Raw genomic sequence first — 16,990 nt, 5'->3', positions numbered from 1 at the left:
ATTTCTGGATCCAAGCTTTTTCATTAGTGCCTTTGCAATTTAAAATGTATTTATGCTCAGAGAGAGTAGTAAGTCTAAAGTGCTTGAACTTTTCCAAACCCTCCCTATTAGTGGTTCTCCCACTTTAAATTCTTGGAGTTATACATCTAGAGAGGAAAATAAATACACTGTGTGAAACAGGAGTCCAGGTCTGTATTCTTCCTGATTGTTTCTACCGTCAGTTGATTAGAGACAACATTTCAGACCTCAGACATTTGAGATCGTGTCCTCACCAGTCCAGTAGAAATGGATCTAAACCATTCCCTTTCCCCAAAAGCTGCAAACCTCTAAAAAACAGGAAAGTCAAGATCCAGATTCTGCCTAGAGATTTATTACTCCCTAGACAGATTTTTTCATGTCCTCTCACTCCATTTTATGGCTTTTCCATAATAAAGAGGGAGCAAAGGCTGAAAAAACAATATGGCTTGTAATTTCTGCTCTCCTATGACTGTAAGCTTTAAGAAACACTGCTGAAATGAGTAAATTTACAGCAGCATAGCTGAAGTCAACATTTGACCTTGCATTTCCTCTGTCACCTCATCTTCTACAGCAAGACATTCCACTGAAGCTTTGAAAAGCAATTYGTTCCTCATCTGAGCAACCTAGGGTTAGTGCGTGCTTTTGTCATGGAGGGTTTGGCATCTAGGAAAGAGAAAGGAATACGTGTAACTTATGGCTTGTATAAAAGCTGGGTGTGAGAACCAAATTCTGCAAATATCTGAGGGTAGACAAGGCCTAGGAAAAGAAAGCAGAGAAGAACAGGATGAAATTAAGATAACAGAATTTGCTGAAGCAGAAGAATTTTGCCCCAGCAAAAAGGCATCATGCCGGAAATTAATCATCAGCAAGCAGCCAACAGCAGAGCGACAGGTGAAGCGCACGGCATGGGTCCCCTTGTGTGAATGAATTTGTCCAGTAAGTCTAGGGCTGGGCTACACTCGTTTCTTGAGTCAGATCCATTTGACCTGTACTGAAGGGAAGGGACTGTCCAATTTCACCATGCTTTTTGTTTACATTTTTTTAGAATATCTCCAGTCTGACCAGTATGTAAAATCCTTTGAGGAGAGTGAACAGATGTCTGCTGAAGGTCTGACTGCTTTGGAGTGGCTTGCAAGAGCAAGAGTATAAAGGATATGGGACTCAAGGAATGGACAGACTTGTAAAAGTATGCATTTGCAGGACCACAGGGATCCTTYATGCAGGCAGAGTGATATCTATATGGTGATAATGCAGTCCCCAGATCCCTCACACCTCAAATGTTTCATCTCTGAAATATCTCTGAAACATCAAGAGAGGTGTGTGGCTTTGGAGGATCTATAAGCATAGATGAAATCATGCTCTTATGTCCTGCTTTCAAAATAGACCTGATTGTGAGTTACTCTTCTTATCTCTACAGTGGTAGAGCTGCAATCTGAACAAGTTCATGCAGAAAATACAGAAGGCAAAATAGAATAAGAAGTATTACATATTGGGACAGATCCCTGCAGTCTTTATTCAGACCTTGTTTGAGCAAAGTGTTATTTTGCAGTAGTGTGTTTGGCTGGAGAGGGAGGCTTAGATCTCCTAATTCTACATTTGCAATTAAAAAAGAGTTTTAAAAGTGTTGTAGATTCTCATTTTTAAAGGCTTACACATAGGAAAGGATACCCATAATTATCTCAGTACACACAACCTGAAACAGTCAATCACTGAGCCACTACAGATACACAATTATTAGCAATGAACCACCTAAGTTAGACATGAAACCAGGCAATATATTTCAAAAAAAAAAAAATCAAGTGTACCATGCAGATCTGCATTGATAATCATACCCCTTTACAGATGAACATCTCAAAAGCCTCATCATAAAGACATCGCTCTCTTTAAATTAGAGGTTCCAGGAGGGGAGTAGTTAAGGGGAACTCCTGGGGTTCTGATACACATGACACTTCTCTGAGCTGCCCTTGTCTCACTTCTGTTTTGAACAGCCTGTAGTTAGTTCCAGTTCCTGGGTCTCATGGAGAGTTCCCTTTAGACCCCCTCCTCCTGCACCAGCTTTCTTGAAACCAGCACTATGGAACCACTAAGGCAGATTCATTCTCAGTAAAAACCTATAGCAAATAGGTTTACATCAAGGATGCACCTGATCTTTCATTTTTAATAGCTCTGAAGGGAAGGGAAAAAAAAAAGAAAAAAAAACACACAGAGAAAAACATGCTGATATTCTTGACTGTATCAAAGTTCGATTGTGCAGATGCCTTCCATTTAACAGAAGAGCTTTTCATCTGGGAGATTCAAACTTTCAATAAAGTTATCTTTTGGAGCAAGTTTGGTTCCTTGGAGGGGAAGCAAGAAAAGTAGTAAAATAAAAGAACACAACCTAGAAATGCCATCTGGCTAACATTGGGCAAGCAATAGGGACAGCATCAATACAAAGACTAAGAATCCATACTTAAGTGGCCTTCCTCTAATGTGTGCAGGCAAACTGCCCCCCAAGRCATTGTTCTGTGCCATCTGCATGGGGAACAGTAGCTCAGGAGTTAAAAGCAGGGTCAAAAGGCAAGTTCATCAGGTAAGTAATTAAAAAAAAAGGGGAGGGGGAAATCCAGTGACTTGCTTGTCACAGCTACTGCACAGGTATCAGCTTCCTACAATCATAACTTTCACTGATGTCAGCAGCATGGTCATTCTGTGRTAGAACCAGGGAATTTTCCTGCTGTTACTATCATTATTTTTTGATAGGACCAGGTAATTTTATCCATGCTGAAGACTGAGGAGGCTTTCCAGACCTGCCTCTGTATCATCTGGAAAGAGAGTAAAGCCTAACAGCCCTACAACAGAGTCATGGCCCATATGCAGACCTGGGCCATGGAGGTTTGCTGTTTCTGCTTGATCAGCTTTCATATATATATTTGTGTGTGTGTGTGTGTGTGTGTGTGTGTGTGTGTGTGTGTGTGTGTCTGTGTGTGTGTCATAAAGAAAGAGATCTTAGAAGCAAGTGCAAGTACTACCAGAAAGGAGAAAAAAATAAATAAATAAGAAGAAAATTGAAGGTGGAGAGCTCTGCTCAGAGAAAGGGTTCCTCTCTCTGAACTATTCAACTGCTTTTAATCTACTAAATTTGAAATTTAAATATTAAACAGAGAAAACATTTGAACTCCACAAAGCAGGTAAACTGAATGTGTATAAAGCTTGGGAAAAACTTACCTTCTGTCTTCTTTCTATAATAAAAATCAGCTTAAAGTAAATAGCTCCAGTAGCCCCACAGACAGTTTCACTTCCATAGACTATTACAATGCTTACTTTAACTGGCTTTCCAGATTATTTCTGGTCATTGATCCATGAAAGATACTTGCTATACTGTATTTTAAATAGAACTGGAGAGTGAGCATAGAAAGCAGAACCAGTAACAGGTATTTATAATTAACCATCATGACACCTGTGGTTGATTACCTCACATTGTGGTTGATTTTAGTGTTCATTGCCATGGCACCCAGCTCTAAAGACCACCTGCCAAGACAAAATAAGTGCAAGCTTTGTATTCAGTTTTTCTTAGATAGGGCATATTTTGTCCAGGTCTTTTTTAGAAGCTTTGCCTAATTTAGGAGGTGGCTCTGTTTTTTTGATGGTTTGCAAAAAAATTTAGCTTAGACATACTGATTTCTTCTGATCTGACTATTGCTAACAGATCTAACTGAAAAGCCTTCACCTGCTGGGCTGGGTAGGCAATGCTTTTCTTTGCTGATCACTAGAGAGGGTACCTTATAAACAATTATCAGGCACTTAACACCCTTTAACAAGTCATTGCCTATTCGTGCCTTTAAAAATCTCCTACAGCTGATCCCCCTAGAAGGCTTAAAGAGACACTGTAAGAAGGAGATGTTTGAGACATCCTGCACCTAATTCCATGTTGATAYGGTTTTCTTAGCGGTTTTCCCCTTCACAGTTTCCCTTTACATCCTGCATGGGATGGAAACAAGCAAAGAGACTCTTTTTAGGGAAGAATTCTATTCTTGATAGATAACAGTAGATATATGTGGTCATACAAATTGTACAAACTGCTTCTCAGAGAAGGTTTTCATTTCAAGCCTTTGCAAGCTCAAAATTGCCTGGGACAGTGTTCATGGATATTGCTGACTCCACCTCTTAACAGGGATACCTGTTTCCATAGCAACTCATCATCTCCAGTTTTAGTTTCTTCCTTCTCTTTGATCAGACAAGATAATTCCCAGATACAGAATAAGCTAACAGCATTCCAGGTGCAATATAGTTTGCATTAACACTTGTTTAGGAGGAGCATGCCACTTGATGTATTTCCATTACAGAGCATTGCAGTGATTCACACTTGGGATCCTCAGCCAAGAGCTCTTGAACTGCTAGCAGAGAAGATTTCCAGCTTACGCAGTGCTTTAGAGTAGTAGTGGGAACAGGTTGGATGCTGCAAAGCTCATATACACTGAGGTATTGGAAAAGGCTATACCTAAGGCCTGTTAAGTTTATAGTGATCATATCCAGTTTTCAGAAATTTCCATTTCTTGCCAAGACTCTACACTGCAATTCTTACTGTGTGGTGAGCCTTCAGACTCCAGTAGCTATGATCTCTAGGGCCAGTATGCAGTGACCTTCTACCTGTACAGCAAGGCAGACAGCTCCTCTGTTGCCTCTGTGCAGCATCCTTTGCATTTCTACAGTTCTTCCTATTGAGAGCTGGCTGCAGGAGAAGGTTAAGATAGTAAAAGCCTAACAGGCGTGTTTCTGATAAAGCCTTTCTTGAATGCAACCATTGCTTTGAATGACTTAGATGCGTGCTTTCCTTTTCTGCTGCAGTTGGCCATGGGCAGAGTGAGGGTGATCGCATGGTTGTGTCAGATTTCCACATCTTCATCAGAGACAGCTTGCAGCACATTGATCTCATGAAGAAAGAGCATCCTGGCCTCCCCATTCTCATTCTGGGACATTCCATGGTAAGCACCTTTTCCTCTACACTTTCTACCACTATTCAGGATATGTCCCACACTACAGTAGTACTATTCTGGACAACAAGGAGTAACTCAGCCCACAGAAGGAAAAACAAAACTACAAGCAAGCTTCTGACCCACTTCATACACTGTGTGATTTACCAGCCTGCCTTTATCTCTAAGATCTGTCTTGAATACTGTCAGTCCTTAACTTTTCTACCTGGATCATGGCCATAATTAGTGCTGTTTGCAACAATGGTCCTATTTTTTTAACAGGACCATTCACTCACAGTAGGTACCTAACCAAATCCCACCACCTCCCTGTAGCATTGGATTTCTCCTTTCATTTTAACCAGTAAGCAGGAGGTTAAGCCCTCCAAAGCTTTGCAAGTGGATCAAGGATGAAGTACAAAAATTCCCTGTAGCCTCATTCTGTTAAACAACCTTACAGAAAAATGTACCAAGGATTAGGGCTGCAAAAACAAAGGCACTGAGTTGGTGAACAGATCTGAAGTCTGATTCTGACAGCACGGGCTAAATCCTTTTATTCAAGCTAGTAATATTCCCATTGATGTCATTGATCTTCTCTCCCTGCCTTCCCGGAGAAGAGAAAAATGAATAAGTACTTTGGGATTCAGCCCATGCTCAGATAAACAAGTGTTCTTACATAAGAACGCATGGCATGTTCTTAAGTGCTCACTGTGCTCCAAAGCCTCTGTAACAAGGAGCTAATTTCCCAGTGAGGTCTTTGAGATTCTTCTTGCTGCCGCTCCATTTAACAAGCCCCTGGTTCCTCAGCAGCATGGAAGTTCACCAAATATTTCCCTTGGCAACTAATCCTCTACGAACTTTCCTGAGCAAGCCAGCCAAATCCCCCTCCTCTCCTCTGCTCTTCCCCACCCCCAACTAGTGATCCACTATTGGGCTCACACAGGAGGACCCAGCCTGACCAGTGTTTAGCTCAAAGGAAACTGTAAGCACGCTGGATTTTTAACTGTCTAGCTGTGGACACACCRCTGGAGAATGGAAGAGGATGGGGACACTGAAGAGAAGAATATTTAACTTTGAGTAATTAGCTATTATTTTAGAGTTGCAGATGGGAGCCTTCCTGTCACTGAGTGTTAGCTGTGCCACAGGTACAGAGCAAGCCCTGCTTCACTTCTTTGCATGTCCCCTTTTCCTCCATGCAGCACCAGTCTCACCCACTCATTTAGTCTCAACTTATTTTTCAAGTTCCACCTGAACTACCCATTTAGACAGTTTCTTCTTAGCACACTTAAGCAAGGAGGATATAATGCATCCTAGTGAGTTCATTGATATTGCACACAGTTTTGTTCAGTGTGATGTGATGGGTATTACAGCATGAGGGCAGAAACCAGATCTATTTTCCACCACAAAAATCAGCCTAGTTCAGTCTCTTCAGTTTTACTGACCCTAATCCTCTAGCCTTCCTCTCTGACCACATTGCAATCTCACTGGGGGAGGAACCTTTTGGTTGTTTGGTCTAAAACCCTTCCAGTAGCAGGATTACTGCGTAAATGAGACATTGGCATCTGTATTAAGATGTGGGCTGTTACTTTTGCATTACAGGGGGGAGCCATCTCCATTCTGACAGCTAGTGAGAGACCCAGTGAGTTTTCAGGCATGCTGTTAATCTCCCCTTTAGTGGCAGCCAGCCCAGAAGTCGCCACACCCATCAAGGTAAGAGCACACCTGCATTGCATTTAGTCACTTCTCTCTTCTGTTGAAGGAAGTGCTTTAAGACCTCTATCTTTAAAATGCAAAACCCTCACTAGATGTGCACCACCTGGATGCCAGTCAATACCTTTCTTTTCCCCCACACTCCCACTTACTTTTCAGAGGGGAAGTGAGTTTTGAACTCCAGTCCAGGAGAGCTTATTTAAATAAGAGTCAGAGAATGATGCCACCCGAGGAGGTGGTAGCAGACTGTGCTTTCTTCACCACACCCTTTAGCAGCCCACACAGTGCTGTCCTTTCCCTTCTCCTACAGTTTTCTTCCTGACTCATACAGAGTCTGGTGTAGTTGCAACATGGGCTTTGGCTAAGTCAGGCCAGGGATATTTTTGGTATTTGGGGGGTGACCAATTTCTAAACAAAACTAGAGCTCTTCAGTCCCAGGAATATTTCAGCACCCTCAAAGAAGGCTTCCAGCTAAAGAATTACTGCCCTAGCAGCATCCCATTTGGCTTGGTACTATAATTGGTTCTTGCCAGACAGAAAAATACCTTCTTCAGTTTACAGCTAGGCTTTACCCCCTCCTATTCACATATCTTTTCCTGAGTTATTTCTGATGAAAATTTGCGCTGCCCAGGCTGCCCTTCCCCAGGGAAATTCTGCTGGGCAACTGACCCCTCATCTCTTTTTTGCTCCCCTCATTTCTGAATTTCTAAAAGAATAAACAACAATCCCGAAAGAAACAGGAAGTAAAGGGAAGGGTCAGTTAAGCCAAGAACAGAACATCTCATTCCCACACTTCTCATTCCTTTAGCCTTTATCCCTAGGCTCTTTTTCTAGCTCTAGCTTCTTATTTTAATGTACTTCTAAACTATTTCTCCTACTTCACTGTTCTGAGAGAAAGGAAACATCGCTTAGGCTTTCAGCATAATCCATAATATCTTCTCCTCTAGCCTAAGCTATCTGCTGAGGCTACAAATCAAGATTCAAAGTACTGAAGGGTGCTTTTATGATGCTGGTAGCTGATTCTTTTCAGGTGAGGCTATGTCTGAATCTGCATAAACATCCCATGAGCACCAGTGCTCCTGTTTTTTCTTACTTGGGAAAGGGATAAAGACTAAATGATTAAAAAAGAAAAAAAAAATCAAGTAGGGTCTAAATTTGAGAGATACTGATAAGCTTCTATTTCTAGTGAAGTCAAGGAAAACAGGAAAAAAGTTTTCCACTTCTGGAGCTGTATATTTTGCTTTGTTAGATGCTGAACCCTTACAGAAATAAAGGCTAACAAGTTCTGTGGGAACTAGTATTGATAAAATCTGATTTCCTGCAGATTAGTGTCAGATAGCTGCTTGTTTTCAATATAGGAAATTCTAATCTCTTAACTGAAGTATTTGGGGAGTGTTTATAGGGTATTTTTCCTAGAGAGTCTCCTATCTGCAATAACACAAGTTCACAGTGAATTTTTTTTCCTTCTCTCTCATATTTATTGTTGCCTCTCAAAACTGAAAAATTAATTATCGCTGAAGTATTTGCTTTGTCAAACTTAGCTGAAGTCAGTCAYAGGGCTGAAAAGGTATTTACGAGAGGAAGGAATGATAACAGGCAGAGTATTCCTGTATAAGCCACTCTTCCCCAGAAAGTGGAGCTGAAAACACTTGTGCACTTTTTTCCTCTGAGAGCCAAAAGACRTTTCACTGATGTTTGTGCCTTTGAGATACAAAGGCTTTGGCTCTTCCCCTGGAACTAGTATGACTTCTAGGCCCTGAGCCATTTCCCAAGGACCATTGCATTCATCCACTCGCTGGGGAAGTTTCCAACTAAGCAAGAATTTAACTTGGYCTAAGCAAACGGGGGCTCAAGGCAACAATAATAGTGGGCCACATTCCATGCTGAGTCCTTCAGTTAGTGTTAGGAATACCTTCAGTCACTGCTGAAGCAGCCCTGGCCGTGGCAGAAGGGACGTGCCTTTACAGAATGCATGCAGGAGAAATAAGTTCTGCTGTTTACAGAAACAGTTTCATTGGCAGCTTGTAAATACTGTGTCCCAACAGAGGCACCTACCTACTCATTCCAAAGTCACTGAGGAGCAAGGGACCTAGCTGTCCTTCTCCCTTGTCTTCTCAACTAAGCTGGACAAGACTTGGCTCCAAATCTTCTAAATTTGGAAGGATGCAAAAAGACATGAATTACATGTGCTGACAAATGGTAGAATAACAGTAGAAGTGTATATCCTGCTGAACTTCCGCTATTAAACACTTTAAAATTGGGTGGGCAGGATAACCTCAGAAACCTAGGAACCTAAGAAATGTTCCCGAATGATTAAGCCTATACTAGCATCCAGCCTATGCCTTAAAGACCGAGTATGCAATAGTCTCTCTGCCTTTTGTTTTTTTCCATTTAGCCTTTACTGAGCTATGGCTTTCCAACCTAAATGAACATCAGATTCTTCCAGTATGTGAGAGTCTCTTAGACTAGTGCTCCAGTCATTCAGGCTGAAGTTGCATACAGTAATAATGCAGAGGACTGTTTCTAAAGATATAGTCAAACTGCAAGAAAGTTTGACTTTTCTCTGGTCTTTCCAGTTTTGCAGAAATGTTTTAGTCATGACAAACATAGATAGGATAGCTTGGTATGGGTAGTCCAGGCATGGCAGTATGTCATCCCTGCTGTGACTGTTCCAGCAGCTCCCAAGGTAATCACTGTAGCTCATCTAAGTGTCTCTTCCGGATATTTTTGCCTCAGTCAACATAAGGCTGGCTAGCTTGAACAAAATKGCATCTTTGTTACTCCAGCTCATCTGTAACTGAACTTAAAAACATTCACACAAGTAGTTTAGTGAGCAGAGGTCATGGGAGAGAGAAATAAGCATGCAGAGGTGGGGGGAGAACAGGGATTACTCTATGCAGAAGAAAAGGGTCTATGCTGTAGAGCACCCATATAGTTAAACTAGTGCAAAACCCACAAAATCAGCTTTAAATTATACTTCCAGGCAAGAGGCAATGTTCAGCTCTCTATCTTTCTCTGGGATTTTTGTCATAGAAAGCAGAGTTGAATTTGAACAGTGAATTATCTGTTAACTGTTCAATGATTCTGTTGGCCTGGAACAGTTTTAATAACCATTACTCAATAGTATCATCCTCAACCCAACCAGTAATAATGCTACTATTGTTTTAACTTTTCTTGACCATTTGGGAGCTATTTTCTCAAGAATTGACATTTCCACTTTGAACCAACAGGGAGATAAACTCTTCAGGTATCACRTATAGCCAGCAGTTGAACAATACAGCTTTTAATTAAAGACCAACGTGTCATAAATGATACCAGAGTGCTCACAAAATCAACAAAGGCTCAGGGAAACCTTTTGGCCTCCTGGTTAAAACATGGACCTTTTTTTTTTCCACTGGCCATGACCTTGATTCCAAAAATCATCAAAATTGCATCTGAATTTTGAGGCCCTACTAAACATGAGAGGAAATGCAGCATTTTCTGCATATATGAAAACTCTTACAAGAATGGTAGCAGAGTCCTGTCACAATCAGTTCTTTTGACCAAGATTAGGTCTGTCTGCACATAAGTAATAATTATTTTTAGGCATATAGGGAGTATACATGTGTGTAGGTGTATCTGACATATCCATATATGGGGCTGGTTCTTCTCTTTGTACAGCTGGACACCAGAAATGATTTCACTGATATCAGCAACATGCCAGTGTGTACTGCTATACTTGGAGTCAGAATCAGTCATTTCTTCTCTTCAGCAGTTTTTTTTGCTAGTTACTCCATTTGGCAAAACTCCAGAAACGTGCAAAAATCTCAGGAACATTTCCAAAGCACGTCACAGTCATGGTCATCACTAGCCTGTGAAGTTTTGATGATAAGCCTATATCATTAGAATAGAAAAATGGCCATAATGAATCTGGCAAAAGGCTGTCTAGCTTGTCTCCAACGACGGAGACTCTGAGAATAAGGCATGTATTGAGTTCTCCTTTCCCTGTCACACTTTCGCTACCTTCAGCATGTTGGTAGGCTGGTATATTGTTGCTCATGTGAGGAAAAGCTTCATATTTATGCTTCTCCTGCAAAATCTCTATTGCAGATCTTTGGGGATATAAATATTCACATGCACCAAGCAGACACAGAGCAGAATCCCCATCAAACTTACAGCTTCTTCTGAAATTTTAGAGTATGCCAACTAGCTTCCTTCTTCAGCTGAATCTACAAGTAAACAAAAACCCCATCTAAAAAGCATGCCATCTTTTACTGTCTCTTATGTGCAGTCTTGACCTCAATATCTGTGTTTTTGATACCAATATATTGATCTTGTGGCCAATACTCAAAAAAAAAATTGAGAAGTCACCAGCTAACCTCTTAAGCTAAGGTATTTTCCATTGAGTAATCAATCATTAGGCATTAGAACTCACCCGAAAGCATAACTCAGACCCCAATTTTAGGGCTGCCTAATTGCCTTAGGTTGTCATGATAATCTCTGGAGACAGGCACTTCCAAATCATTATTCAGATCTTATGTGCGCTCTGGAGGTTGTTTCTCTCACTCTCCACACTCCTTAAGAGAACCTAGGACAATTTTATTTCTAAGTTATATACCTCAGCTAGATAACTAAAGTTACTTGCCGTGTACCTAGGTCACTGTAAATGGTTTGAGGGAGACAAAGGTGTTACAGCCTTATCAGAACATAGTTGACTCCCTGTCCTTTAACACATCACAGGTCACATAGTCCATAACCTTGCATAGAATTTATAAATATGTGTTCCCCAAATCATTGTCACCTGGAATTAACACAAACCAAAGAAAACCCAATTCCTGTTAATTAGCACTGTAAACTCATACTTGTCTGTGTTGATACATTTTTAACTGGTCCAAACCCAAGGACCTCAGTGGAACTTAATTTTGCCCACACAATATCATCATAGTCAGCGAAGGGCTTGATCTACTTGCAGACACTGATGCAATTTCCTTGTCATATCCACCCCAAAGCACAGTGGTGTTCTCAAATCTGCTGTAAGTCTTTACTGCTTTTGAGTCGTGGACGACTTTGATTTCAGCCTTGCATTGTTCCTCTAATGTCATAATTACTCTGTCATGTATCATCTGAGATCTAAAATGTTAGAGAGTGCTTTAGAAGTGTTGCTCATCAGCAGAAACAGAGAACATAGGTGACAGTACACCTTACAAGTACTAACTGTGGGCACAAAAGGGCCATAAAATAGACCAATAAAAACTAATCTTGTATTTTCTGACTTAAATGGTGATCACTTAATTAAGACAGTTATCAAAGATCAGAGCAGAATCCTGTTATGAAAGATCTTGTAGATTGCTATTGAAATGAAATATGTTACCCTTTCTTCTGCCAGAGGTCTCAAACTTGGGCTGCTGAATGCTTTTGTGTTTCATTCCCAGGAGACAAGYGAGCAATAGCTTTCCTCAGCCAATGCATGCACATTTTGCTGTTGTTTATTTGCAGGCTCCCCTGAGAATATGCTTATCGAAAAGAGTGCAGCCTAGGCAACTACTGCAGATTGCACAGAATATCACTTATGCTCTGCAGCTTGAAATCAGGACTGTGACAGCAAGGAAAGGCTAGTAACAACAAAACCCAGCCCCACAGAAGAATGGAGACAGTTTTTTTTTCCTAAGGAAGTGCTTAACTGAGGCCTTTTTTGAAATTAACTTGAGAATGAGAAAAAGGAAAAGTACAATGAAGTTGTGATGTTGCAAGTGGACAGTTGAAAGCATTTCAAACTAGCCCATCCAGTGCCTGGTTCCAGGAGCAGTTTAAATCCTTTCCCTTTATGACAAATGGTTTAAATATAGGACAGATCTTCACCAGTGGCAGCTGATATCTCTTTACTACTTAATTTCAGTGCTGATTTCTATCAGCTGAGAATTTGGCACTCTGTTTTCTCTCTCTTGCTCTAACTAGCCCTYTAACTACTTGCTTTCCTCTCCCACAGGTTTTTGCAGCTAAAGTGCTCAACTTTGTTCTCCCAAACCTGTCCCTGGGATCAATAGATCCAAATGCAATTTCCCGGAACAAGAAGGAGGTGAGAATCTTAATGCCATTTAAAGTCACTGCTGAGTTGGTATGCAGTCCTAGTTTTGTAAAAAAAAAAGTGCTGCAAAAAAAAAAAAAAAAAAAAAAAAAAAAGAGAGAGAGAGAAAGAAAGAAAAAAAGGAAAAAAAAGGGGGGGAAAAAAAAAAAAAGTGTTTTGCTAAATCACTAGGGCAAGCTCTTTGCTCATGTAAAAAGGTAAAACATCTCTGAGGTCAATGGAGCCATGTCTCTTTCTACSTAAGCAGAGAAATTGGCTCCCCATTGGAAATCAGCAGTGTATCCTTTCAGTGCAGCATGCACCTTTGGCCATTCTGGGCACAAAACATAGCAGATACCCGTGCTACATTTATRGTAACAAACATGGGAACCATAGGCCACCACTGCTCATTACAATGGCAAAAATAGTTCATACAGATTGTAAACACTGATAAGATCACACTTTCCAACCCTGCTCTTTGCAGGGATACCATGCAGAACRCTACAGTCGTAGTGATTTGTATTAAGTTGTGTTGTGGAGCCCTGCTTACAAACCAGGATTGCATTGTGCTGGATGTATTCAAATACCAAAGAAGAGAATACTTGCCCCAAAGACCTTGCCATAAGGTCTCCAGGATGATGTTCTGGCCCAGCTACAGCCTTTCTGAATAAATGACGTATTCTTTCTGCACCTCAGAATAAYATTTCAATGAGCTGCAACTGAACAAACTAATTCCAGCTTCCACCACTGTGATCATGAATGGATCTGCTTCAGGGTGATTCTTTTTTTCAGTGTGGCCATAGCTTGAGACTCTTCTCCTATTCATGCACACTTCCAGTAATAACTGTTGCAGCCTGTTCATGTGATCATTGGCAAACCCAGATGCCTTAGCAACTGCTCCAGCAATGTATACTGAGATTTTTTCCTTCTAACTGTTGTGGGAGAAGAGAACGGAGAGAGACACGAACTTTAAGTGAATGAAATTGCTTTGTCTGGAGAGAGGAAGTCAGTTGTTCCTGTGGTCAGGTGCTCCCGTGTCAGCTTGCATCTCGCCGAAAGAGGCTATCATTTCTCATGCTGCTCATGCCTTCCTCTAGGAGGGCAGCTATACCAGCATTARAATGGAAGCTGAAAGGATCAGGAGCAAAGACAATGTCAGCAGTTGTATAAGTACAATGTATTCAACCTCTGTTTGCACATTCAATCTGTGGACTTGCCCATTCAGTAAACTGGAAGGCAAAAGAGCTTTGCAGAAAAGCCGCAAGGCTTTAGGGGATATTTCTTGGCCCTACCAAAGAATTTTTTGGTCAAATGACTTCAGTTTCCRTAACTATGAACAGGGCATAATCTTTCACTGGATTGAAAGCAGAGAGATTCAAGAAGCTTGGAGAAGAAAGATGTATAGTAGGTCCTGGGAAAATGTCATAGAGTGTGTTGGTGTAAATCCACTGTATATTGAAATGCAGTATGGCATATGTTCTTAAGTACAGTACAAGGCTGCACAAAATATGTAGTTGGGAAGAAGGCTGATTCTAGTCAAGCTATAGAAACCTTTTCTTAATTGCATTCACCTGCTGTAATTCATTGCATATAATTCAGATAATAAGTTAAATTAGAGAACTAATTCAGCAACAACRCACAGAGGAAAGTTTTCACTCCTGCATTTGCATTTAGAAGATAAAAGTGACCTGTGTTCTGAAGGAGGAGAGGAATTTGAGAATGTTACTCTCTATATGACAATTAGCCCAACACACTTGCCTCCAACATCTGATTCCTCTGCTGGGAGGTGCTAGTGGTGCACCAAAAAGCATCGCAGGACACAAGCATCTCACATCCTAATGTACTCAGAAAAGTGTCAATGAGCACTCTTAGCCTGGTGCACAATACTGTCCAGATTTTTCCATTTAGGCTGCTGGGGTGATTTTAGGAATCACCACAGCAACCACTGGACATAGTCCATTTTAAAAGTTACTGTGTTTTCTTTCTACCCAATTACTTATTGCTGCTCCTACTGCTCTATGCTGCAAGTCTCAATAATTTTCTGTAAGTGTTGTTTCTGCTGACATTTCCCTTGATATGGAGCAGCCCTAGCCATACTGTCCAATCTCATGTGATAGCTCCTGTCTGGAACTTACCTTTGGCCTATTCTGTGCAAGTCTCCTGAAGTGGCTAAAAATGTAGGTCTGCTTCATTAGCATCTACTTTAATAGAGTAGTCTTCAAAATGAGACAAACCCCTCCTCACTGTTCTGCTTGGCATGCCTGCAAATCAACACACAASTGCCCTAGCTAGCTGTCGGTTGCAGTGTAACATGCCTTCCTGACCATCTTCAACCCCAGCACCCGAGGCTCCAGGCACTTACTGGAAGCAACACATCATCTTAGTACTCCAGCTGCCGCTGACACACACTGCATCCTACTTTCAGTCTCAAGATGTGCAGCTTCAAAGCACACACTGTGCTGGAAACATCCATTATTTATATGTTAAATGTATTCTTCTGCCAGACCAACTTTCTATTCTCTAGAAGTATTTTTGGGATGTCAGCCAAGAATTTCCTGATGATCTTCTGTTCCCAGCATGCTGGCCTCAGGGTGTAGGGACTGGAACACAGGATAGTATGGAGATGTTTAGTCTATTGTTATATCAAATGCAAGAGACACAGAAGGGAGCAAGAAGCAATCGTAAAAACCCATTCCCGCTTCCAAGGTGAATAAGGTCTCAGGGACACTCTCTTACCCCATTAATCTTCATTAGCTCCCATTGAATTCAGTGGAATAGTCCCACTGACTTCAGTATAGAAGTATACTGATTATACTTCTGATGGATCATATCAGTATCAGTACATATATATATATATATATATATATATACACTGATTACACCAACACACTCTATGACCCTCACATAGGGTGAGGCTATAGGTGCCTTATAATGAATTTATTGCTGAGCAAAATACAAAACAAAGATGAAAACATTAAGCAGGGAAACCTAGCACAGCAGGAGCCGTAATAGTTGTTTCTATCTTAGAATTACAAAAGAAAAACAGCTTACCTCACCAACTCACCTTGGTCACAAAACAAAACAGGAAGTGTAGATCAGTCATCTCAACAAACTCCTAAATGTTCTCATTTATTTATTTACTTGTTTTGGTTTGGTTTGTAAGCTTAAAGCCATGGATGAAATGGTTTAAATTAATCCTTCTGTGGCAGTTTTAGTAAAACCATTTTACCTGTCAGTAGTGGGGACTGGGACATGGACATGCCTAGTCCCTATTCCTCAGGTGACCGTGCCATGCTAGCTCTTCAGCATGGGAACATGCTCTGAGACCGGCATGTAACGAACAGGAGCAGGAGGTCAGCTGCAATTTTCTAGTGCCCACAAAGGAAAGCCAGAAAGCATAGGTAGTGAGAGAAGCAGGTCAGGAAGAAGTATAATAAGGAATAAGAGCAAGAATGCAGATGAGAAATCCTGCAGGATGCTGAAGATCAGCCCTACGTTCTCTGAACTCTGTCTACAGCTAAAGTTTACAATAGGAAATGATGCAGATGGCTATTCTTTAAACCTCTTTTTTTTTTCCATCCCAGGCTGCTCCACTGTGCAAGGCTTTTCTCTTGCTACCTTTTCCCACCAGAAGATAAAGCCCATTCGCTATCTTTCCCTCTTTTCTCAGGCAACCTGGTGCTCTGTACTCACCTCATGCACTGAACTTCTGACTGTTGTTCATTCACAGGGACTACAATCCTCCCTCCTGCAGTGCTGATCAATCCTGGTTGGGATTGGATTTTTCTTTTTTCAGCTCCCATCATCTATACAAAAATATTGGTTGGCTGCTCAGCAGCCAGAAAATTCCTGTTCTTTAAGAAAGGGAAAAGAAAGAAAGAAGCCCATTAGGTCATCYCTTGGCATTTATAGCGTTGTATGGGGGAAAGGAAGGGGCCAACTCACGTAAGTTCATTGACATTATTTTACTCCATGGGAATGGAACTTCTATCAGTCCACCTGCCCACCTCACCTAGAGTCCTTCATCTGTTGCCTTCAATTAAAAGAAAAAAGAAAAAAGAAAAAAGAAAAAAAATAAAAATAGGAAAAACACATGTCAAAGTCGTGTTGCTTTAGTGCAGTGCTATGACATAGATCTAGCCAAATAACTCCCAGATCTAGTTGCTAAGTAGCTAGGGGAGCCCTGTGTTTTTATTTAAAAAGCTGAAGAAAAGTCAACAGATTTGGCTGAAAATATCAGGGTACACCCGGCAGTTAAAGGGAGTTCAAG

At 41.0% G+C, this 16,990-nt stretch overlaps 1 protein-coding gene across 4 annotated transcripts in view; it reads left to right on the top strand.

Annotated features, from left to right (window-relative positions):
- The window catches only part of MGLL (monoglyceride lipase), a 68,599-nt gene that overhangs the window by 43,775 nt on the left and 7,834 nt on the right, over nucleotides 1-16,990 (top strand). For all 4 annotated transcript variants that reach the window (XM_085324379.1, XM_085324387.1, XM_085324373.1 and 1 more), the window contains 3 exons: nucleotides 4,846-4,982; nucleotides 6,567-6,677; nucleotides 12,643-12,732. In XM_085324379.1, coding sequence (XP_085180505.1) covers nucleotides 4,846-4,982; nucleotides 6,567-6,677; nucleotides 12,643-12,732 — 338 coding nt within the window. The remainder of the gene's footprint in view (nucleotides 1-4,845; nucleotides 4,983-6,566; nucleotides 6,678-12,642; nucleotides 12,733-16,990) is intronic.

This window comes from Rhea americana, unplaced genomic scaffold (assembly GCF_003343005.1).
Source record: "Rhea americana isolate MKP2758 unplaced genomic scaffold, rheAme1 scaffold_120, whole genome shotgun sequence".
NCBI classification, from domain to species: domain Eukaryota; kingdom Metazoa; phylum Chordata; class Aves; order Rheiformes; family Rheidae; genus Rhea; species Rhea americana.
Note: the sequence above shows the minus strand (reverse complement) of the source record. Positions and strands in the feature narration are given on the sequence as shown.